The sequence below is a fragment of the Hordeum vulgare genome, chromosome 6H (assembly GCF_904849725.1).
Source record: "Hordeum vulgare subsp. vulgare chromosome 6H, MorexV3_pseudomolecules_assembly, whole genome shotgun sequence".
Lineage (NCBI taxonomy): Eukaryota > Viridiplantae > Streptophyta > Magnoliopsida > Poales > Poaceae > Hordeum > Hordeum vulgare.
The window spans coordinates 81,635,628-81,660,054 of NC_058523.1; the positions used below are offsets into that span (position 1 = coordinate 81,635,628).

The 24,427-nt window shown below is 43.8% G+C and overlaps 1 protein-coding gene across 2 annotated transcripts; it reads right to left on the reverse strand.

Moving 5' to 3' along the window:
* Nucleotides 1–6,128: 6,128 nt before the first annotated feature.
* On the reverse strand, nucleotides 6,129–14,499 carry LOC123401484. Of its 2 annotated transcripts, none has more exons than XM_045095308.1 (5): nucleotides 14,407–14,499; nucleotides 14,153–14,329; nucleotides 13,861–13,925; nucleotides 13,680–13,762; nucleotides 6,129–8,428 (listed from the first exon to the last, which is right to left on the reverse strand). In XM_045095308.1, the coding sequence occupies exon 5, from the start codon at nucleotides 7,997–7,999 to the stop codon at nucleotides 7,082–7,084; it is 918 nt and encodes a 305-aa protein (XP_044951243.1). In that variant the 5' UTR covers nucleotides 8,000–8,428; nucleotides 13,680–13,762; nucleotides 13,861–13,925; nucleotides 14,153–14,329; nucleotides 14,407–14,499; the 3' UTR covers nucleotides 6,129–7,081. The 2 variants fall into 2 exon arrangements, with proteins under 2 accessions (XP_044951243.1, XP_044951244.1); XM_045095309.1 differs by having other exon boundaries at nucleotides 13,680–13,786.
* Between the last annotated feature and the right edge of the window lie 9,928 nt (nucleotides 14,500–24,427).

A 24,427-nucleotide genomic window follows, 5' to 3' on the forward strand; every position in this document is an offset into this window, starting at 1 on the left:
GCAAAGCCTTGTTTTCATTGAGATGAAATAAGATAGTAACTTGTTGGAAGTGATACATTTTGATGTATGCAGTCCAATGGGTGCTGAGGCACGCAGTGGATATCATTATGTTCTTACTTCACTGACGATTTGAGTAGATACAGGAGTATTTACTTAATGAATCACAAGTCTAAAATGTTGAGAAGTTCAATTCCGTTTCAGAGTGAAGTTCGTCGTAACAAGAGGATAAACTGTCTACGATATGATCATGGAAATGAATATCTGAGTTACGAGTTTTGGTACACAGTTGAGACAATGTGGAAATTGTTTCGCAGTTCATGCCACCTGGAACATCATAGTGTGATGATGTGTCTGAACGTCGTAGCCACGCACTATTTGGTATGGTGCATACTATGATGTCTCTTATCGAATTACCACTATCGTTTATGGGTTATGCATTAGAGACAACCGCACTCACTTTAAATAGGGCACCGCGTATTTCCGTTGAGATGACACAGTATAGACTGAGGTTTAGAGAAATCTAAACTGTCGTTTCTTGAAAGTTTGGGGTTTCGACACTTATGTGAAAAAGTTTCAGTCTGATAAGCTCGAACCCAAAGCGAATAAATGCATCTTCATAGGATATCCAAAACAGTTGGGTACATCTCCTATCTCAGATCCGAAAGCAAAGTGTTTGTTTCTAGAAACGGATCCTTTCTCGAGGAAAGGTTTCTCTCGAAAGAATTGAGTGGGAGGGTAGTAGAACTTGATGAGGTTATTGAACCATCACTTCAACCAGCGTGTAGCAGGGCGCAGGAAGTTGTTCATGTGGCGCCTACACCAATTGAAGTGGAAGCTGATGATGATGATGATCATTGAGCTTCGAATCAAGTTACTACAAACCTCGTAGGTCGACAAGGTCGCGTACTGCTGCAGAGTAGTACGGTAACCCTGTCTTGGAGGTCATGTTGTTGAGCAACAGTGAACCTACGAGTTATGGAGAAAGCGATGGTGGGCCCAGATTCCGACAAATGGCTGGAAGCCATGAAATCCGAGAGAGGATCCATGTGTGAAAACAAAGTGTAGACTTTGGAAGAACTACTTGATGGTCATAGGACTATTGAGTAAAAAAAATGGATCTTTAAAAGAACACAGACGATGATGGTGATAAGTCACTATTAAGAAAAGCTCGACTTGTCGCAAAGATGTTTTCGATAAGATCAAACAGTTGACTATGATGAGACTTTCTCACTCGTAGCGATGCTAAAAGTCTGTTAGAATTATGTTAGTTGTTGATGCATTATTTATGAAATATTGCACGTAGGATGTCAAAACATTGTTTTCTCGACGGTTTCCTTGAGCAAACATTGTATGTGATACAACCAGAAGGTTTTGTCGATCCTAAAGATACTAGCAAGTATGCAAGCTCCAGTGATCCTTCAATGGACTGGTGCAAGCATCTCGGAGTTGGAATATACACTTTGATGAGATGATCAAAGATTTTGGGTTTGTACAAGGTTTATGAGAAACTTGTATTTCCAAAGAAGTGAGTGGGAGCACTATAGAATTTCTGATAAGTATATGTGGTTGACATATTGTGGATCAGAAGTAATGTAGAATTTCTGTAAAACATACAAGGTTGTTTGAAAGGAGTTTTCAAAGGAATACCTGGATTGAGCTACTTGAACGTTGAGCATCAAAGATCTATGGAGATAGATCGAAAAGCGCTTAATGGAAGTTTCAACAAGATGCATGCCTTGACAAGTTTTTGAAGGAGTTCAAAATAGATCAGCAAAGAAGGAGTTCTTGGTTGCGTTGTGAGGTGTGAATTTGAGTAAGACTCAAAACTCGACCCCGGCAGAATAAAGAGAATAGACGAAGGTCGTCTTCTATGCCTTAGCCGTAGAATCTAAAGTATGCCATGCTGTGTACCGCACCTGATGTGTGCCTTGACTCAAAGTATGTTGAGAGGTACAGAGAGTGATTTATGATTGAATCACTAGCAGCGGTCAAAATTTATCCTTAGTAACTAATGGACTAAGGAATTTTTCTCGATTATGGAGGTGGTTAAAGAGTTCGTCGTAAAGGGTTACGTCGATGCAAGATTTGACACTAATCCGAATAACTATGAGTAGTGAAACGGATTCGTATAGTAGAGTAGATATTCTGAGTATTTCCGAATAGCACATAGTAGCAGCATCTATAAGATGACATAAAGATTTGTAAAGAACACACGGATCTGAAAGTTTCAGAACCGTTGACTAAAACCTCTCTCACGAGCAAGACGTGATCAGACCCCAGAACTATATGGGTGTTGGATTCGTTGAAATCACATGGTGATGTGAACTAGATTATTGACTCTAGTGCAAGTGGGAGACTGTTGGAAATATGCCCTAGAGGCAATAATAAATTAGTTATTATTATATTTCTTAGTTCATGATAATCGTTTATTATCCATGCTATAATTGTATTGATTGGAAACACAATACTTGTGTGGATACATAGACAAAACACTGTCCCTAGTAAGCCTCTAGTTGACTAGCTCGTTGATCAAAGATGGTCAAGGTTTCCTGGCCATAGGCAAGTGTCGTCACTTGATAACGGGATCACATCATTAGGAGAATCATGTGATGGACTAGACCCAAACTAATAGACGTAGCATGTTGATCGTGTCATTTTGTTGCTACTGTTTTCTGCGTGTCAAGTATTTGTTCCTATGACCATGAGATCATATAACTCACGGACACCGGAGGAATGCTTTGTGTGTATCAAACGTCACAACGTAACTGGGTGACTATAAAGATGCTCTACAGGTATCTCCGAAGGTGTTCGTTGAGTTAGTATAGATCGAGACTGGGATTTGTCACTCCGTGTGACGGAGAGGTATCTCGGGGCCCACTCGGTAATACAACATCACACACAAGCCTTGCAAGCAATGTAACTTAATGTAAGTTGCGGGATCTTGTATTACGGAACGAGTAAAGAGACTTGCCGGTAAACGAGATTGAAATAGGTATGCGGATACTAACGATCGAATCTCGGGCAAGTAACATACCGAAGGACAAAGGGAATGACATACGGGATTATATGAATCCTTGGCACTGAGGTTCAAACGATAAGATCTTCGTAGAATATGTAGGATCCAATATGGGCATCCAGGTCCCGCTATTGGATATTGACCGAGGAGTCTCTCGGGTCATGTCTACATAGTTCTCGAACCCGCAGGGTCTGCACACTTAAGGTTCGACGTTGTTTTATGCGTATTTGAGTTATATGGTTGGTTACCGAATGTTGTTCGGAGTCCCGGATGAGATCACGGACGTCACGAGGGTTTCCGGAATGGTCCGGAAACGAAGATTGATATATAGGATGACCTCATTTGGTTACCGGAAGGTTTTCGTGCATTACCGGAAAAGTTTCGGGCTTATCGGTAGTGTACCGGGAGTGCCGGGAGGGGTGCCGGGGACCATCGGGAGGGGTGTCACGCCCCAAGGGGTCTCATGGGCTATGGGAAGAGATAAACCAGCCCCTAGTGGGCTGGAATAAGTTCCCACTAAGGCCCATAAGGTTTGAGAAGGAAAAAACACAAGGTGGAAAGAGTTTCCAAGTGGGAAGGTGGAATCCTACTCCAAGTAGGATTGGAGTAGGACTCCTCCACCTCCAATTTCGGCCAAACCTTTAGGTTTTGAGGCTGCCTCCTCCCCTCCCTCCCACCTATATATACGGAGGTTTTAGGGCTGATTTGAGACGACTTTCTCACGGCTGCCCGACCACATACCTCCATAGTTTTTCCTCTAGATCGCGTTTCTGCGGAGCTCGGGCGGAGCCCTGCTGAGACGAGATCATCACCAACCTCCGGAGCGCCGTCACGCTGCCGGAGAACTCTTCTACCTCTCCGTCTCTCTTGTTGGATCAAGAAGGCCGAGATCATCGTCGAGCTGTACGTGTGCTGAACGCGGAGGTGCCGTCCGTTCGGTACTAGATCGTGGGACTGATCGCGGGATTGTTCGCGGGGCGGATCGAGGGACGTGAGGACGTTCCACTACATCAACCGCGTTCTCTAACGCTTCTGCTGTGCGATCTACAAGGGTACGTAGATCACTCATCCCCTCTCGTAGATGGACATCACCATGATAGGTCTTCGTGCGCGTAGGAAAATTTTTGTTTCCCATGCGACGTTCCCCAACAAGTTTGTGATGGACTAGTTGAAGCACCCCTATAGGGTTATATCTTTCGGAAATCCGTGCCCGTAGTTATGTGGCAACGCGGAAAACTTTGTTTAACATTCGGTTCTAGATAACTTAAAGTAAACTTAATTAAAAATTGCCAACTGAGTGCATAGCCGTGACTGTCTCTTTTTGTGAGCTCCTGCTTCGATCGAGGACACGGTGGGGTTATGTATGACGTAAGTAGATGTTCAGGATCATTCATTTGATCATTATTAGTTCAGTTGGCTTATTCGTAGATCATCCCCCTCTTATTCTTGTACTCGTAAGTTAACCACCTCAACTAAATGCTTAGTCGCGTGCTGCAGACTCACCACTTAACCATACTTCACCTATTAAGCTTTTCTAGTCTTGATACCTTTGGAGATGACATTGGTGAGTCCCATGCGGCTCACAGATTACTACAACACTAGTTGCAGGTACATGTAAAGGGTTACTTGACGCGAGCACGTTGATTGTTCATTTGGATTTTCTTCTTCTTCATCGATCTAGGATCGGTTCCAGGACGGCAGCCTGGGATAGCAAGGATGGACGTCATTATTTTATCGTTTGTTTTCGTCCGTAGCCGGATCCTGCTCTTCTTCATGATGACTGATTGTGTGTTGTATTGATGTGACTCTGATGTAGATTGTGGCGAGTGTAAGCCAATTCCATATACTCATCTTTTCAGTACATGTACTTGTAACGATATCCATTCTTGCGAAACGACGAGATGCTTTTCTATCCCAGTCGAGGCCCTCGCGCCAAAATAAGGATAGGACCGCATCTTGCACGTTACACGCTGGCTCCGAATCCTCAAGCAACTCAAGACGAGATCCACGTCCAGTACCTACAACATGATTAGGAAGCAACACAAGAGAGTATGCAACACCAACAAACTTATGAGGCGATGAAGAGTTGGAGGGAGCTGGTGGTGGTGTCGAGGTGGTGGAGGCGGACAGGAGTGACGAGAATGGAAAAACATTCTCGTCGAACACAACATCATGAGAGATGTAAACATGGTTAGACGGAATATAAAGACACTTGTACCCTTTATGAAGAGAACTATACCCTAGAAAGACACATTGTTTGGACCGAAACTCAAGCTTACGCTTATTATAGGGGCGAAGGTGAGGCCAACACGCACACCCAAAAACTTTGAGGGACGTATAGTCTAGAGTCTCATGTAGTAAAAGTTCAAGGGTTGTTTTCATCCCAAGGAGTCGTGTATGAAGCCTATTTATAAGAAAACAGGCAGTGGAGAAAGCATCACTCCAAAAAAATGTCACAGATGCATGGGCGAGTAAAGCAAGACCAGTTTAAAAAATATAATGATGCTTACGTTCAACAGTGTCGTTCTGCTGATGTGTGTGAGGACAGGTCACACGATGTGAAATACTAAGCTTGTTAAAGTACGCATTGAGGTTGCGATACTCACTCCCATCCGATTGGAAATGAATGATTTTATGCTTGAGAAGACGCTCAGCATGTGACTGAAATTGCAGAAAAACCTCAAACACATCAAATTTGCGCTGAATAAGATAAATCCAAGTAAACCGACTGTAAGCATCAATGAAACTGACATAGTAATTATGACCACTAATTAAGACAAGTTTGGGTATGACACCACACATCAGAAAACACAAGCTCAAGTGGAGTTTTGACTACATGATTCAAATATGAAAACAGAAGTTGATGACTCTTCCCTTGCTTATAGGCATCGCAAATTGTTGCATGGTTTTTATTGGACACAACTGGAAGAGCATGTCGACGAACAACATGACTGACGATGGGGGTGGCAGGATGAAGAAGCCGCGCGTGCCAATGAGTAGACGATACACGCACACCGCTGAAGACGTGGGGAGGAGGCGACAAATCAAGTGCATAGAGTCCTTGTCACAGGCGACCCCTAAGAAGAACGTCCCTCGTGTCCCGGTCCTTGATGAAACAATGAAAGGGGTGAAAACAAGTGAAGAAATTATTATTAGAGTAAGCTTAGGAACTGACAATAAGCTACATGTAGCAGAAGGAACACGTAAAACACCAAAATATGCAAGGATTTGGGTTTATGAGTAAGAAGGGAAGCCTGACCAACATGTGATATATGCATACATGCTCTGCTAGCGTTGTGAACCTGATCGTGACCGCGATATGGATCCTGAGTGGAGAGCTTGCTCATCTCGCTAGTGAGGTGATGAGTGTCTCCCGTATCCATGTACCATGTCGGATCAATGGGATAGGATGGAGTATGACCGTGCTCATGAGTCGCCATAGCAACCTGCTTGTCATTGCCTTTACCTTTGTTGCCGATGCCAAGGAAGTCCTGCTTGAAGCGGCAATGACATAGGGAGGCAATGTGCCCTGGAATAGCGCACAACTGACAGGAAGCTCGATGCCAGAGGAGGGGCAGCATGCACACGGGCGGCCACCTCGAGTAGTCGTCATGGGCCCTGCCAAAAGTGACCGCGGGGACTGCGAGGTCGGCTGGGGTAGCACCTTACCCCCAGCGGGCGGCGGCTTGGAAGGCTTTCCTTTGCCACGGGTGGCAGCGTTTGTAGACACAAACCCGAGGGTGACACAACGGGCCTTGACGCGCTGCTCCGTGGCGAGGCGGCCGGAGTAGAGCTCACGAGGTTATGGTGGGATCTCACGCCATTGATTTTCTCGGCCAGATTATCATAGTCGTTGTGCAACCCATTCATCACGAAGGTGGTGAAGTCCTCGGGACGAAGCGGCTCACCAATGGAGGCCAGAGTGTCGGTGAGGCTCGTCATCTTGTTGAAGTAGTCGGTGATGCTGAGATCGAGAAGCTTTGTCTACCCAAGCTCGGTCCAGATGGCATGAGCACGCGCCTGCTGCTGAGACGCGAAGCTAATGTGTAGAGCAGACCATGCATCCTAAGAGTTGGTAGCGAAGAGAACAAACAACGAGACACCTTCCGTGAGCGAGGACTGGATGGCCGAAAGAATAGCTTGATCCTGGGCCACCCATGCATGATATGATGGATGATACGACGGTGGACACGGTAGAGCACCATTGACGTATCCCTCGAGGTAGTGACTACGAAGAAGAGGCAGCACATGTGCACGCCACGCCAAGTAGTTGTTCGGCATGAGCTTCACCGGAAGGAGGTGCGTGAAGTAGAACGATGTTGCTGTGGTAGCGTGACCGCCGAGGGCAGAGGGCATCGACGATGCAGCAGCCCCTGGAGGCATTGCACCGGCATGGACAAGCAAAGAGGCCTCCGTCTCCAACATCGACGGATGAGCCCCATAGCCCATGGACGTCGGTGCCAGTGGATGAGACAGTGATGCCCCATAGGTAGTGGCGGAGAACCCGCCATACGGTGCCGACGGCGGAGTCTCGTAGGGCAACGGATGTGTTCCGTAGGGCGGCGACGGATGTGCCGCATAGGGCTGCAGCGATGTCACCCCATAGTGCGGCAGAGACGGCTGCACCCCATAGACCGACGATGGGGATGCCCTGTAAGGCTGCGTCGACGGCGCCCCGTAGGGCAGGGCCGACGGCGCCATGCAGGGCTGCGACGGCGGCACGCCGTAGGACGACGACTGCGGCGTCAGATGCGACCCGTGAGACTGGCGGACGAACCAGCGCCGATCCATGCAGAGGCGATGGGAGCGGCGGTCGAGGGCGCCGCGATCGGGGCAACAACCGCCCTTGGATGAACCGCGGCCAGCGGGCCAGAAGCCATGAACGGCGACTGGAAAACCAGAGGAGGAGGCGGTGGCGGCGGGGACGTAGATTGGCCTAAACTGATACCATGTAAAACTTAGGTTTAGGAAACTTCTCGACATCCCTTAATGGACGCGGCTATCTGATATATATAAGGGGTGTACAAAGATATACGTGTTCACAAGCTGCAGCACGTCTGGAATGTTCCATTGTTGCGCCATGGACTGCTACAACGTCACTGCACGGGGGCACCTACAAAGAGCATGGGAGGACGAAGGAATCCTCCGGCTCGGTAGCACATACGGTACACAAGTTGGAGACTTCAAGACTCCTTTAATCCATGTGGGTAACACCCCTCAAAATAAAAAGAAATCCATGTGGGTAAACAATTAGTACTCCATGCAAACACGCGCACATTTGGAGGAGAAACGTACGTCCTCATTCTTTCTCTGGCACACCGTTATAGTGGATCAATCTCTACTCCCCTCCGTTTGATATGCTGGCTCGATGTGGAAGACTATCATGCATGCGCTAATCTCCATATATAGGAACTGTTTGACAGGAAAGTAAAATCTCATCTAGCTAGATGTAACTTAGCAAATCTGATAAATAAATACTTCAGATAAATGAATCAATAGGCAAAGATAACATACTGTACTTGCTTAATTTGCCATCCCCTTGATCATGCTTAAATTTTGGCTCGCAAAAACAAATCACCGTCCACCGGATTTGATTAGCTATATATTATATATATACGACGGAGTATAATATATTTGTTCCTCTTCATCCGGTGCAACTTTTGATCTAGGCGATCACTTACCCTCGGACGATCGACCTAGCATGCATGCATTCATGCGCGCGGATATGCATGAACACCCACTTGGACTTGGTAATACGAGTATAATATACTTTCTTTCTTTCTTTGCTAATACGAGTAATTGGTAAAAAATGATATAATTGCACTTTCTTTCTTTGCTACTCTAGTACTTTCCAAATTCATCTTTATTGGTAATATAAAACAGAGGGAGGCTGTTTCGTCTTCACCCAATCAGATCAGCACGCCGGCGATGAGTCCAAAACGCTACTCTGCCCGCCGCTCATGGCACCAGCTCTTCGGCTCCTCGGAAAGGGCCGACCCCTTCCCATCACCCACCTCAACAACTCTTCCGCGAATCCCTCCCGAAGACGAAATACCATTGCCGCCGCCGCCGTCGCTGTCGATGATTCCTCAATCGCAGTTACCCTCCAACTCCACGAATCTCCAACACTCCCCGTTCAATAACAAGTCTCAGCTGGCGCACCAGACGTCCGGAGAGGAGATGGAGGAGGACAAACCCTCGCAGCAGCCCGGCATCAAGAACGGCTCCTCCAGCAACGAAGAACAAGTGTCCGGCTCCTCCACCGACGAAGAGGAAGAGGAGGAGTCTAGCTTCTCCCCAAACGACGGCGTCCACAAGGAAGAGGAAGAGGAAGAACCACTTGCCGCCGACATCTCCGGATCCCATGGGACGGATGTCGTCGCTGTTGAGGAGAACAATAGCCCTTGCCGTCGCCGAGCCAAGTGGAAGGGAGGAAAGCCAGGCGCATATGTTCGTGTTTGGTCGCTACGAGACGAGGTTGGCATCCTAGAGGGCCTCGTCGCCCACGTGGAAACCCATGGCTCTCCCCCAGGTCGCTCTGAACTGTGTGATGTTCTCCACGGGCGCATTCTTGACAGGAAGGAGTTCACGGTGACCGAGATTTACGAGAAGGTCCGGCGCTTGAGGGATAAGTACCATTCTATGCGGGTCGCCGCTGTTTCAGGAGCCCCGCTGCGTGGCGGCGTCGAGGACCGCCGGAAGTACGAGATCTCTCACAAAATTTGGGGTGATTCGTCACCACTGCCCAATGGCGGAAAGAAGAAGGGCAACCCTTATCATGCGCAAGGACCACGTGTCCGCAGGGACTTTGAGGAGTTCCGTCATGTGTACCCTCACCTTGCCCTGGAGGTGGAGAATATCGCCGGGAAGGTCCCTCTGAAGAGGGTGATTGAGCTGATTGATGATGCTAAAGCCAGCCAACTGAATGACAAAGTGAAGAAGCAGCGGGTTCTGGAGATCAAGGCGGACCTGGACCGTGCTAGCCTACAGGGTGAGCTGCTTAGCATGTTTATAAAATTGCTTTGAATCCATCAAATGCCACGCTGAGAAGGTGAAACTGATCTCATTTGTGCTATATTTTTTTGGGTCGTCATGTGATGATTGGATCATCTAGCATGATGATGGTACCGTCAAGCTCTTTATATATGTTATTAATGATTATGGATTATCGATATGTTGAAATGTAGTTTCTCGACTGAACAGGATGTTAGTCTTGCTTTGGTAACATTAACCTTGTACCCATCAAAAAGTATTCTGAAAAGAAAATCAGCACCTAGCTAGTCACATATGTATAATGGTTACTATCCCACCGCTTCGTACGATCCAAGCGAAAGAAGAATACCCATCATCAAAATAGTCGCTGTAATTCAGTATAGGAAAACCAATGTTGTTGTAAAAAGAAATCCATAATAACAAAATCAAACTGAACAAGTGGCATTCTCTTAGATGCATTGCTCACTCTGGATACCATAAACTGTACTTGGTGGGTCGTAAGATTTCCTTCCCTTCGTGTGATTTTCCATCGGCCAGTTTAAAGTCCAACCCCCATTTATGTCCCCTTTCTATTTCTCTTGCTTTGCTGTCTTAGCTGAAAAGAATCCAGTTGGCTAGCTGATGTAGCCTTATCATTAGCCTTTTCCAAATTATTCTGTATAATTTACATCTACTGCCATAAAAGGTACACTTCTCCCTCATCTGATATGAAAGATATATATTTGGGTCGATAGGTTTCAGAGATTGAAAATATTGCATTGCTATATTGGATAATAAATTGTTTCTCGCTGAAGTGTTAAGCACATCTGTACCTATGCTGCAAATTTCAGGTTTTTGTACTCTCTCTGTTGTCGGTAAAAATTGTACTAGTGAAATGGGGTGTGTAGCAAAGGTATCTAGTCTATATATAATGATTTTTTTGTTGAGACTGATCATGAATTCTCTTAGGTCCATGTCCAGAATTTGGAGCTGCACAATAACATATGCAATATTTATTGAAAAAGGCAATCTTCATTGTTACTGTTGGAGCTGAAAATTATGCTCCATCTGTTCGGAAATAGGTGACATGGTTTTATTTTAAATTTAAACTAAAACTATGTCACCTATTTCTGAGGTTGTATTTCACACCTACCAAAATAAAGGCCAGTTCTTTTCTAGCTTATTTGGGGCTGTGAAAATAAGCTGCCCTCTACTCAATTTATTTTAGAAGCCTGACCAATTTTTTTATTTTATATGCCTACTAATTAAGGATTAACTAATGCAGTAGGCTTCTAAAATAAAATTTTAAATTGGGTTTCTAAAATAAACCGGATATGGGGCAACTAATTTCCACAGCCTCAAATAAACCACAAAAGAACTAGCCCTAAATCTGTTTTGTTATCTATTATTGTCTTTTTGACTTCCGTGTAAGATTTTTTTTGTTTGCAATTGTTGCCTTGCCTATCATACAAGACATTTGTAGGTTAACCAAAAAAACTGGATCAACAAAAGTACTTCATCATTTCCTTCAACACATGATATCTTTGTCACACAATAAATTATTTATTTGCAATTTCTCATTCGGTGTGCCAATAAGTTTTTTTGTGCCATCAAGAGTTGCATCGGTGGCAAACAGTAACACGCACGTTGAGGGCATGGTGGACGTCGAGTCCCCAGGTGATGGAGGCCTGGCGGGTGTCGTTCCAATCTACTAGAAGGTGCCCCGCACGTTGCGACGGGAACCTTGTTAAAAATGTATGGATAAATGGTAGAAGACTAAAATTAATGAAAAAACAAATATAAAAATTTCTTACATGACTTAATTCCATGGGAAAAAATAATGCACGACGTAGTATGTTTTGCATTAAGAGATTAATGAAAAAAGTAACTTATGACTTCATGCATGACTTGATGATGTAGCAATGTTGCATGGAGAGGAAAATTAGATGGTGGGTTGTAGCTATTTAAGAAATGTATGGATAAATGGTAGAAGACGAAAATTAATGCAAAAGAAAATATAAAACTTTCTTACATGACTCAATTCCATGGGGAAAAATAATGCATGAGGTGGTATGTTTTGCATTAAGAGATTAATGGAAAAAGTAACTTATGACTTTATGCATGACTTGATGATGTGGCATTGTTGCATGGAGAGGAAAATTAGCTAGTGGGTTGTAGTTATTTAAGAATAGAGGATTCAGCTATGGCCTATTAGCTTAATTAGTAAAGCAATCGTTGATTATTCGTTCATGGTGCTAGCGACAAACCCAATAATACATAAATATAGGCCATTTTGCAAATCTGGTCTGGCTGAAATCACATCATTCTCCCTGTTGTAAATAAGTAACATATGAAAGTGACAAAGAAAAAAAAACATTTGTGTATTAGCCCATAATTATTGATGTAGAAAAATGTGATGCATTGTTCATAATATTGTTTTTTTCAAACATTGTTCATAAATTCAAAAAATGTTTTGGATTTTCAAAAAATGTTCTGGATTTTTAAAAAACCTTCAAATTTCAAAAATGTTTTTGCTTCAAATTCGAAAACAAAAGGAAAAATAAAACAAAAAATAACCAAAAAATTAAAAAACAAAGGAAATAAGAAGAAACAGGAAAAAAAAGAAAAAAAACGAGATTATCCAAATATTTAGGGACAAAAAAAGCTGGGCCGGCCTAGTCGATCGACCCCTGTGCCGTGCCTGGTGAATGCAGCGCGCATCACATGGAAGTCCTAACGCGGCTGACGAAACCAAAAGCAAATAGTTGGCGAGCCCTTCTTGAGAAGTATTCCTGAAGCCTTCCAAGGAATACTTCCATGCGTCGTTACCTGACACATTTTCAGCCAACGTGTCATGTTTTGAGCATTTCCTTAGGGGATTATTTTTTTAAATTCGCATGGGTTTTCAGCATTTTAGGTGAGGGTTTTTTCCTTTTGTTGGTGCTTTGATTTTCCATCGGTCTTTCTTAGCTTTTGGACATCTTTTTTTTTTGCGTGAAAAGCATGTTTTTTCTTGCATGAAAGGTACGGATGAGGCACAACCGTGCCCCTCGAAAAAAACAAGCACATGTTTTCCTTCCTTGAGAGGCACAAATTTGCTTTCGTGCTCTCGGAAACAGGAAAAAAAAGCATTTTCTATCTTTTTTCTTTGACGGGAGGCGCGGCTTTGTTGTTGCGAGAGAGACGGATTTGCTTTTGCGAGAGAGACGGATTTGCTTTTGCGAGCGAAACTATAATCCGGGGCCCTTAGTACAAATGTTTAATTAGTAGTCATCATGTGTGAATATAATTTATATAAAAAAACAATTAAGTGCATCCATAATCAGTGTTCATATCAAATAACATATTATATATTATGTCCCAATGAACTCTTGCATTTATTAGAATTAAAAAGCTTACAACAAAAGCAATACACTTTTTTCGTGAAAAACAAACCATTTCCTATCACGGACCTCTCCATTTCTCATTTTTTTGAGTAATGGTTATACAAAAAATGTCTTCAATTTTCATCCAAAGGATATTTAGTATTTTTCTCTACCTTTCTAGGTCCGTTATCCACTAATATCCACTAATATGTCCCTCACTTTGTTAAAAGATTACACCAATTGCATGTATCATAAATATTCATAGTAATAACGGGTTCCTCATCAACACTAGCAGATGAATTAAATATGGGGTTATGATCGCTCACATTGGCATCATCCATGTTGATGTAAACATTGTCCTCTGTAGGAGTATCACCATCATCTTCCCGGTTGGCATTAGTTTGGTTATCTGCAAGAATTATCGCCAATTCGTCTGAATTTTTTTAAGTGCTCGTATCGCTCTAATAATATTTAAGAAGTGACATCTCAATTCTCCATCTCATATACCTCCTTCCTTTTTCTTTATCGCTTCCGGATGGATACACTTTCTACCCAAACCTGACATGACCGTGCTGCAATTGAAAGGAACAATTAGCTTTTAAAATTAGCACAAAGCTAATTAAAATATTATATTAATTACATAATATCTTCATCTAATATCATGAAAAAAAATCTGCTATGTATGCGCAATGAATTGAATACCCTTGCATCAACTCCCTGTTTAGCCGTTCGATCTATCGAGAATTCAGGAACTGTGATTAGAAGAACAGGCAAGGATAGAGGGCGTGACGAGACGTACCTGCCACAGTCGTTGCATCGCTCGTGTGGAGGCAGAGTTGAAGAAGATTATGTTAGGATTTAACTAATCCTATTAATCCATGCTTAAGGAATAGATGGCAGTTTCCATATGAAAACCGACGTCGGTTCCTGGTGCCTTCTTGAACAGACACCTTATCACTTCGTGTCTTTTGTAACTCTATATATAGATGTATCCATCATCAATAAAGATTAACTGATTCACTTTTACATGTCTGTCTTTTTTTACATTTTTACCTTCTAACACGTTATCAGCACGCTCTCAGCGGAGCGAATTGTTCCAGGCATCATCGACGGCGCACGGGCATAACGGCGTGAAGAAAACCGGCAACTGCGTACACGACCAAGCCCTTGGCTAGGCCCTTCATAGTGAGGGGACGCCCAGGTACGCGCAGCGGCGTTCGCCGGCCACGGCCCTCGGCCCCGATGCCTCACAACGTCTGACTTCGACGGAATTGAGATCAGAAACCAGCGGCACGCTACATCAAGTGTTGAGTCAAGAAGATAAAGAACTCAGCAAATCGCATATTGTGAGGTGTTCTTTTCCGATTTCCCTTCTTGCAAATTGATAGCACTTACCAACACTTCAAACCATGATCCCCGCACACAAGCGCTAGGAAGAGGCCAAGACGCCTCCAAGCGCGTGCGACGGCCTTCGGCCTGCGCCCACCCGTGCTAACTGCCGAGGCCTTGCCCTCGCGTCGCGCTGCGCCCGCGCCAAGGCCACGCTCTTGCGATGACTCCTCCGCCTCCACCGTGCACATGCGCTCGCCGCTGCCTCGTGTCCCTCGGCCTCCCGCTGGCGAGCCCGCCGTCGGGCAGCTGCTCCGGCCGATCTGGCACATGGAGCCCAGAGGCACTCGGACTCGTGAATGGCGCCTCCAACGGCGTCGCGCCCGGCACCCACCTCCACGATGGCTCCTACTCCGAGGACGAGCGCGACGGGAGATCCTCTTGCCGCCGGTGGTGCGGTCGGCCGGCTGTGCCCAATCGGGCCGACACGCCCTCCCCGGATTCGTCTGGCGCAACCTTCTCCGGCCTCCAACGCGAGGCTCGACGGTGCTCCGCCCGGGTCGTGGTCTCTCCACGAGTTGCCGGAGAAACGGCCGACCGGCCATGGCGGTCGCCGCCCGCGTTGGTCGTGGGGATTGGGGATGGATGCTGGCTGGGAATCGCTATCCCTGGCCGCTTGATCCTTACCCAATTGGTTGACCAGGTCAGACCTGGGCTGGCTTCCCTGGATAAGGTTGGGCCACCGCATTTTAGCGGTTTTTTTTTTGTTGAATTTTAACATTCCAGAAAATACGTGGTCATTACGTGGCATGTTTAATATGTTTGCTTTTTAGCAATCTCTATGACATGTCTTATTACTATAACGACATTGTTCTGCGATCGAGATTAAGTTTTCTTGCACAACAATATTAATTAGCGATTGAGAAATATATATTTTTTTTCTTGCAAAACAATCTCATTGCGATTGAGATCAATTTTCTCTCGTAAAATATTAATTCGCTCTGCTGAATTATCTTGCAACTTGATACAAAATCTCTCATTTAATTGAGGTCTATACAATTCAAGTTTTCACTTGAGCATCAAGTTTGCAACATCATTACTATTCATTACAATAGTAGTGTATTTCTGTTGAGTACTGAGTTGTATTCCAGAACATATGTGTGATGTAGTATATTTCCATGTTATTCTACATGTTGAGATTATACATCCACGATTTGCAATTGAGATTTTTAATCTCTTGCAAAGATAGATTCAGTACATGTGAGTACTGTTTCTCCGTTAAGTACGGGGTATTGCCAAATATTTCTATGATGTATCTATTTTCATGTTAAACACATGTCGAGATTAATACATCTATTCGTAATTGAGATTTTTAATTTCTTGCAAAAAATGCAAAATTCAACGTGATTTCTTCAAATTGATGCTTGGGATCACAAGGTAGTCATATGGATCTACTGCCTACGTAGATTATCGATGATTAGTGATAAAGCTTACATTTTGTCGTTTCGACATTATGATTGCTTTACAAAGTGCTCTCCCGCATATTTTTGTAAGTCATGACATAAGGCATTACGAGTGAGTATCTACTGATTTTATGAGATTATACTCCCTAGTGCTGCGAGATCCACTCCATTTTGGAGGTTATCTTCAAGGTGTCATACTTGGCAATTTGAGATTCACATCAATGATTTCAAGATAACTTCTTGAAATAGCCATTAATTTTGCTAAATTCATTACAACATCTATACGATTGTCTCAAGTGTGATTTATCCACGTGAAACCATTGGCTCATTATCCTGACATCGATTTCAAGCAAATCGAATGGATAACATTGCAAAATTCTCCTTGAGTGCCTTTTCCATGGCCCTTGGATTGAAGTTTAGCAATTTATCCTAATGGATAGACTCAAAATGGTTTGGTAGAATCCTTTATCCAAAGAATTAAGCTCATTGCATTATCTTTACTTTGGAATTGTAACTTACCAACTTCACGTTGGAGTCATGCAGTTTACACGCTCATGGCAGAACTACATAATATTATTTCCCTGTATCTTTGATATGTGGAAATCTAGCAAGTATTTTCCATCTGCGATAATTCGGTTGCATACCGATATCGCCACTCGGCATACATCATTGGCCCCTCAACATATAGTTGGGATCTATGTGAGGAATAACTATATTTCCGTCAATACCTCAAGCCCCTCACATGGGGTGTTATTCAAGGCCAGTATGCTGATTCAATGAGGAATATTTCCAGGCATTAGGGGGAGAACTCAAGTACCATAAAGAATGCCAGGAAACTAGTGGAATGTTCAACACATTTCTGCCTCAAATCCACGTACTCAAAGATCTAAACCATGCGTTCAGAAGATTTGCAGCACATTGCAAATAACCTGCCAGATTCATTTACTCACTATAAAGGTGTCACCCAATCCTACAATCTTGTAAAAGTACGCCTGAAAGAGTGGAGGTACCAACAAAAACCACTCCACTCCCCGTTCGATGCAACAGGGGGAGTTGTATGGCAAAAGTACATTAGGATTCAGCTTCTTACAAGCAAGGATATCAAGGCCTATGAATCAGTAAATGCAAGTCAACTTCTAGTTGACAGACACCTAATGGGTAACATACCCAGTGGATGGGAAACCTCCACCAACCCAGGTCATAGTGCACACAATGACCGGGACATCGGAATACCCGACTCAATCGCATTGGGAAATCGCGAGTAGTCACCATGGGTAACGATATTTCCATCAACTATATATTGATATATAGATTCCGGAGAATCATATAACCAGAAGTCTACAATTGTCGACATACATTTCTCAACTAGATTGCAAAACCTTTCACATGATTCAGGTCCAAAGACCATGGCCATGGCAAAGTGTGAACAACACTTGGACTGAACTCAAGCAAAGGGTTATAATCTAGGTAGAAATAATCTTGTTCAATAATGGGAAGGTATTCATAAGCAATACCTACACAAATTTTTCTTCTGGAAACAGAATTGAGAACAACAAGGTGGTGAAACATACAATAAGTATTGTAGAACAAGGGTTCACGCAGATACCCAACTATTCTCCAGAGGTGGAATCTCTTTTCGATAAATTATATCATTGGCAGTGCAAAATCATCTATCTTTGCAGTTGATAGATGTAGTGATCACATATCCATGTGGATCACTAGATTCAGACATATATGATTGATTCCTGATGGAATCTCACTTCTGAATCGAAATGCAAAATGCAACATATATTGTGCAAAAATCAGTAAGTCATCATACGACTTATTCTTGTCGGTACATATGGTACAACCGATGTAGTGAGTTCCTTATGCACAAGGATTACTCCTACAATTATGATTATCCATGTTTGTGTGTCTACAATGACGACACATGTAATCATCTAAATGACGGAGTTTAAAACGAAGGATTTGGGTAAACCAAAATACCGCTCGTTACTACACTTGAGCACCTTCATTCATACATTATGGTATACTATGTTGTCTATATCCAAAATATATTGGAGAAATTCAATGTGGACAAATCTTATCCATCCATAACTCTCATGGTAGTTCATTCTCTAGACGTAGGGAAAGATCTAGTTAGACCAAGAGATGATGGAAATGAGATCTTGGGACTCAACGTTCCATAATGCCATTGGATCCACCAAACACAATTTGTTGGGAAGAATAGCTTTCGATATCTCCAAGGCATCAAACATCTTGTCCTGGGTTTTCAGTTTCACAGAAATGTGAGCACCGATATTATTGGATACATCGATCAGATCCCCACTATGTCAGATCGGAGACAAGCTTAGTGTTCATACTAGGTGTGGTAGCTCTCTCATGAAGAGTCTTCGAAACAGACCTCATGGCTACATCCACCAACCATTATCTCAAAGATAATGTTGCTTGTGTTGCCCGGATGCAAACAGGTTACGTAATAAGCAATATCGCTATATTGCATTTCTTGCAAATCAAATCATGGGACTGATTTGGTCACGGAATCTCTACCAACTTTTACATTCCAGAAACATGTTCATGGAATTGGTATGTGACGACCGGCTTCGAAATTTGCAAGAATCAGGGAGAGTATCTTCCTAAATTGTTCCTGTTTAATGCATCATATTATACTCCTTTTCCCTCCATGAGTTACTATATAGGTTCTCATGAAGGTTTTTAATGAGGTAATATCAATACAAGATCATATGTCATACTTTCAGTTTTCCCCATCGGGGTTTTAAGGAAAGTATACACGACACATTTATTGACCTCTTAATTCTATGAGTTTTCTCGTATTGAGTTAAAAGAGGCAATAACCATTATATGTTGCATCATTTTTCTCTTTATTTTTCCCACTGGATTTTGAAGGAGTTTTAGCAACATATCAAACACATATATCCTCATTTTTCCCATAGAGTTTTTGGAGGAGCTTTTCAAGATGATGATGCTTACACTAACAAGCATAGATTAGGGGGAGTGTTAGGATTTAACTAATCCTATTAATCCATGCTTAAGGAATAGATGGCAGTTTCCATATGAAAACCAACGTCGGTTCCTGGTGCCTTCTTGAACAGACATCTTTTCACTTCGTGTCTTTTGTAACTCTATATATATAGATGTACCATCATCAATAAAGATTAACTGATTCACTTTTACATGTCAGTCTTTTTTTATATTTTTACCTTCTAACAGATTAGACGAACAGCGAAACATGCAAAAGGGCAGCTAACGATGGAGCGATCCGAAGGAACAAGAGATTGTGAATCAGACGATTCCTTTCCTCTTAAGTCCTCTGCCTGTACGTGCAAACCTGGGGCCAGGCCCATCATATCTATTTTTCTTTTCTAGATCTAACATGCTGAGGCGCTGAGCTGGGATTTTTTTTTTCACTTAAAGTATAGTTGTATGCTTACGTACAATACCTGGAAGGGGCCCCCTGGCTTTTGGGGCCCGCCCCGTTCGCCCTCCCCCCCCCCCCTCAGGGCTGGCCCTTACGAGAGGCACGTTGCATCATATGTTTTATTGTCTTTCACGAGAGGCATTTGTTTGCTCGAGAGGCGAGGATTTGCTTTTCCAAGAAGAATGGCCGTGTCTCTTAAAAACGAAAAAATGTTTTTTTCTTTTATAAGAGGTATGGTTTTGTTTTCGCGAGGGACATGGATTTGCTTCCATGAAAAGCATGACCGTGCCTTTAAAAAAAAGCGTTTCTTTGTCTTTCTCGGGAGGCACGGTTTTTCCGTCATGTTTTTTTAAGAAAAAATTCGTCAAACCTATCAACATGGGATCTAGTTTTAAAGATCTCGATGCAAGAAATGCAACGCTAAAAGTGACCCGAGAATTGGACGCACGGTTTAGGAGACAAAATGTTTTGAAACTACAGACCTATGAAAAAAGGAAAAATCCTAGTTTGCAACAAATGACACACATGCAATGCGTAACTTGTCACAACATGGAAAGATGGAAGTAATCTTTAAAAGAAATACTCTTAATTAGTGATTTCGAACGAAGCCGGGAGATCATTGGATTGTATTGAAACGTTTTCTTTAATGTTTAACCCATTTTTAATACTACGTCCGTTATGATTTAGAAGATGTGCTTGAAAATCCTCGGAACGTAGGTGATTACTGATTGACTGTGAGATGGACTGAAAAATAGCATACACAATACACATGCATATAGAAGTAGTACAACAGAGTACTAATTAGAGCATCTCTAGCAGATCCCGCATTTCGTCAGCCTGCAAACCTGGGACGAGGGTCGCAGCAAAGCGCTTTGCAGTTCCATTTTTTGCTACAGCAGAACAGACACCGCAATGCGGAACTGCAAAACAGTTTTGCAGTTCCGCATTGCGGTGTCTGTTCTGCAGCAGCCAAAACCGGACCTGCATACGTAGGTTTTGATAGTAAAATCTCCAGCAAATTCTTTTGCAAACATTAACTAAAATATAAATATATGTTTATTGTACATTACAACAATAGTCAAACTTACAAGAATGATTCAAATGAAAGAATTAAACAAATAATCCAATACAACAATTGTTTGGAATAATAGAATAGTTCAAATTGCACAACAATCAAATATATGAACTTTAAAATCTCTATTTCCCATGCAACTTCCATATGTGCTCAATGAGATCATGCTGCAGCTGGGTGTGTCCATGGGCGTCCTCTATATGCTGGTAGGACTCCAGGAAAGCCTGAATGCGGTCAGGGTTATGGCTTCACATGGCTACCAACATTGTCGTAGAAGAACTCCAAGTTTAAATCCCTCTCATCTTCAATGATCATGTTGTGAAGAATCACACAACATGTCATGATGTTGCTGAGGGTTTTCTTATCCCAAAAACGAGATGGCCCACGAACAATAGCAAATCTAGATTGCAAAACCCCAAAGGCTCTCTCAATATCCTTTCTACACGCCTCTTGTTGCTTAGCAAATTCAGCTTGTTTCCTAGTGCTTGGATTGGATATGGTTTTCACGAAAGTAGTCCAAGGAGGATAAATGTCGCCGGCAAGGTAGTACCCTTGAGTGTAGGCATTACCATTCGCAGTGAAGTTCCAAGAAGGAGCATCACACTAGCAAGCCTTCCAAATAGGTGTGACCGTTGAAATACATTGATATCATTGTTGGTGCCCGGTGGCAATGCCATATCCACAAATCCTCGTACGCTACGGCCTCAAGCATAATTGTTGCATCTCGGCTTTTGCCACAATATTGCCCGTGCCAAGCCTTCGGGCAATTTTTTCAAGTACAATGCATGCAATCTATGCTACCTAGCATACCTGGCCAACCTCTTGCATCAGCAGTTCGTTGCCGAGGTGGCGATTGCGCGGGATGCATAGGTGGCCTACCTTTGATCCGCGCCGCTGACTCCTCCGTCGATCCTCGTACTCCTCGATGGCCATCACGACCACCAACATCTGCTGCCGATGGTTCGCCAGGAGGTTCTCCACAACCCGAGTCGTTGTCGGAGGAAGAATCGGCGAGCACAAATTCCTCATCGGAGCTCAATTCCATCTGCCGAAAGAAGAAAATAAGAGTGCGCGACAGAGCGGTTGGGGTGGAGGGGGGAGAAGGAGGCGAATCCCACCTGAGATCAAGAGGCCGGCGCGGTGGGAGTCTGTCTCGACAGGCGGCGCCGCGGTGGCGGATGCCCTTTCGACGGGGCGGCCTCAATCTTGGGCGGCGGAGACAAAGACCCGACGCCTCAGTCGGAGCCCGGACGCACAGGGCCTGCGGTGACGTGCGGCGGCGGCGGGGGCGGGGAGAAGGTGTTCGGCGGCAGGAATCTAGGGCGGCGACGGCGAGGGTGGTCGTGGCGGCTGGAAGGGGAAAGGGGAGGGAAGCAACCCGCGCGCTGAAATGTCCCTCCCGCCAAGTATTTCCGCGCAATGCAGGGCATCCCCGGGTCGCGTTGCGAAACCTTGTTTTCACAGTTCCGCGGGCGAAAACTGCCGCGCCCCTCAAACTTTTTTGCAGGCCGTTCACTTTTGCGGGATCTGCTCCGCGAGCGTTTTCGATCCGAAACGGTAAAACGGCTGTTATTATACAGTTTTCGTGGAAATGCGGGATCTGCTAGAGATGCTCTTAGCTGTTAGGAACAAATGCAATGTGCCATACACTTTATCTATTATGAAAATGCACATAAATTTAACCATGTATTTTAAACTGTGACGGATGAAGTAGAAAAACGACCCTGCCAAGAAATCGGCCCAGGCTCCGCCTGTACCAAACATTGGCATAAAATCAATCAGCCTCATCATTGATTACAAAGAATCAGCCTCGGCATTTTCAAATAGGAAAGCCAATTAACCTTCCGTTAAAAAAAATCGGCCTCAGCATATGCGCCCCGGGCCTTCATTAGACCTTAATTAGTGCAACATTCCATTCGATGCAGTATATAGTCGTTGGCTCGCCGCCCGGATCGCTTCCTCAGCTGCAAGCGGAAGTAAACGGGCATCAACGGCAAGCCGGCACCGGTGTAAGCATCTTCCTCTCCGTCCATTGCATACCATTTTCTTCCTCATTGAATTTGCCATGATAAAAAATCTGCCCTAATAGACTGCCTCCTGACGCCCGGATCCACAGTTACTGTTTTTGCTGCATCTCTGCACATTCTTGTCGTTCTTCCCATGGGCATATTGGTCTAGTCGTTGTCATCGACGGAGTAATTAAGTGTTGTTGAGTTTGGGTGCATATATATAGGCTAGCCATTGGATGTTAATGATCTATTAAGATTTATATTTAATCCATCGAACACCGTGCTTTGAAAGATATAGGAACGTCATGAAATTCAGTTTGCATAAACACACGTTGACTTTTAAAGTTTTGCCAATTCAGCGTGGTACTGTTAGGTTTAGATATATATATGGCTAGGACCTAGTACATCCAAGGGGAAGTTGATGATTTATTAGACTGATCCAAGACTCCTTGGAAAGATAGGAATATTCTGATTTTATATATAGGGCCATGTGTGTGTGAATAATGTAAGATAAGGCTTTGGCTGACGATACTCCATTACAGTTGTTCGGGTGACATAAAAGTATAATAGTAAGCATGTAATTTTCTTTTTATTTACAGAGGGAGAGTATCAAAATATAAGACCTTTTGTAATACTCCCTTAATTTGTACCAAAAAACATTTTATTAACAATTTGTGACTTCATAAGTTAGGTATTAATAGTGTTTGATATCTAGAACCTACTATTGCTTCTTCGAATGGAACATTTGTATTGACTCTGAGCTTCTACATATCTCCAATTTCAAACAATTCTCTACATGGTATTGCACTATTGAGTTCCAACTTCCATATGACTTGCTTGTCGGTATATATGGCAATAATCTTCTATAGTTGTTATCTTTTGAATGTTTAGTGTGGTTGCGAGCTTAGTTTTTCACATCTCCACTTTTTGTTGTTGATCTAGTCGTATGGCTTGCATGGTTTATAATTTTGTGTGTGGTTTTTTTCCTCCTGCGATATACAGAAATAATACATATTGTTTGCAAGTGTTTGCAGAAAGTTCTAGCTATGACTTTAACTATTGATGTCCATCTGACTATATAGGATCTTACCTTACTTGAATGAGATATGTTCTATAGGCTCGTACCGCTGCATCCTTTACCAAAAAAATAAAATTCATCTGGCTTTTCATATCTTATTACTACTAGTGGTGACAGTTAATTAGCAGGAACCAAACAATTGACAAGTATCAATGATGAAGAGAGGAGAGGTCCATAGAAGGGCGAGGCACGAGCTATCGATCACGCTCTTGATCGACACCAAGGAGGCAAAGGTTTGTTTCGCGGAGGCTGGGACAAAAGTCGTCGAGGTCCTGTGCGGCCTCCTCTCCCTTCCGCTGTGCACCGTCAGCAACGTGCTCACCCAAGACCGCATGGCCGGCAGCGTCGGTAATTTGCTTGCCAGCGCGGAGAGGCAGGATGCCAACTACAGTGGCAAGGAGCAGCACCTGAGCCCGGCCGTCTCCGTTGGTACGCTCTGCCGCCTGGAGGAGCTGCTAGGTGCCGGGCTGACCAATTGCAACACCCGCTTCTACACGTGTGAAAACACGAACACCCGCAGAAGCTGTGGATTTCTCTCGGCTAGCAGTGGCGTCGCATGCCCCAGTTGCAAAGGTAGAATGTTCGATCCTATGCGTGTCACCAGCGATAATGAGGCCATGGCAGCCGGCGGGACGTCACGGGCGTGTACGTACACTATCAAGGACGACCTCTCGATGACTCCGG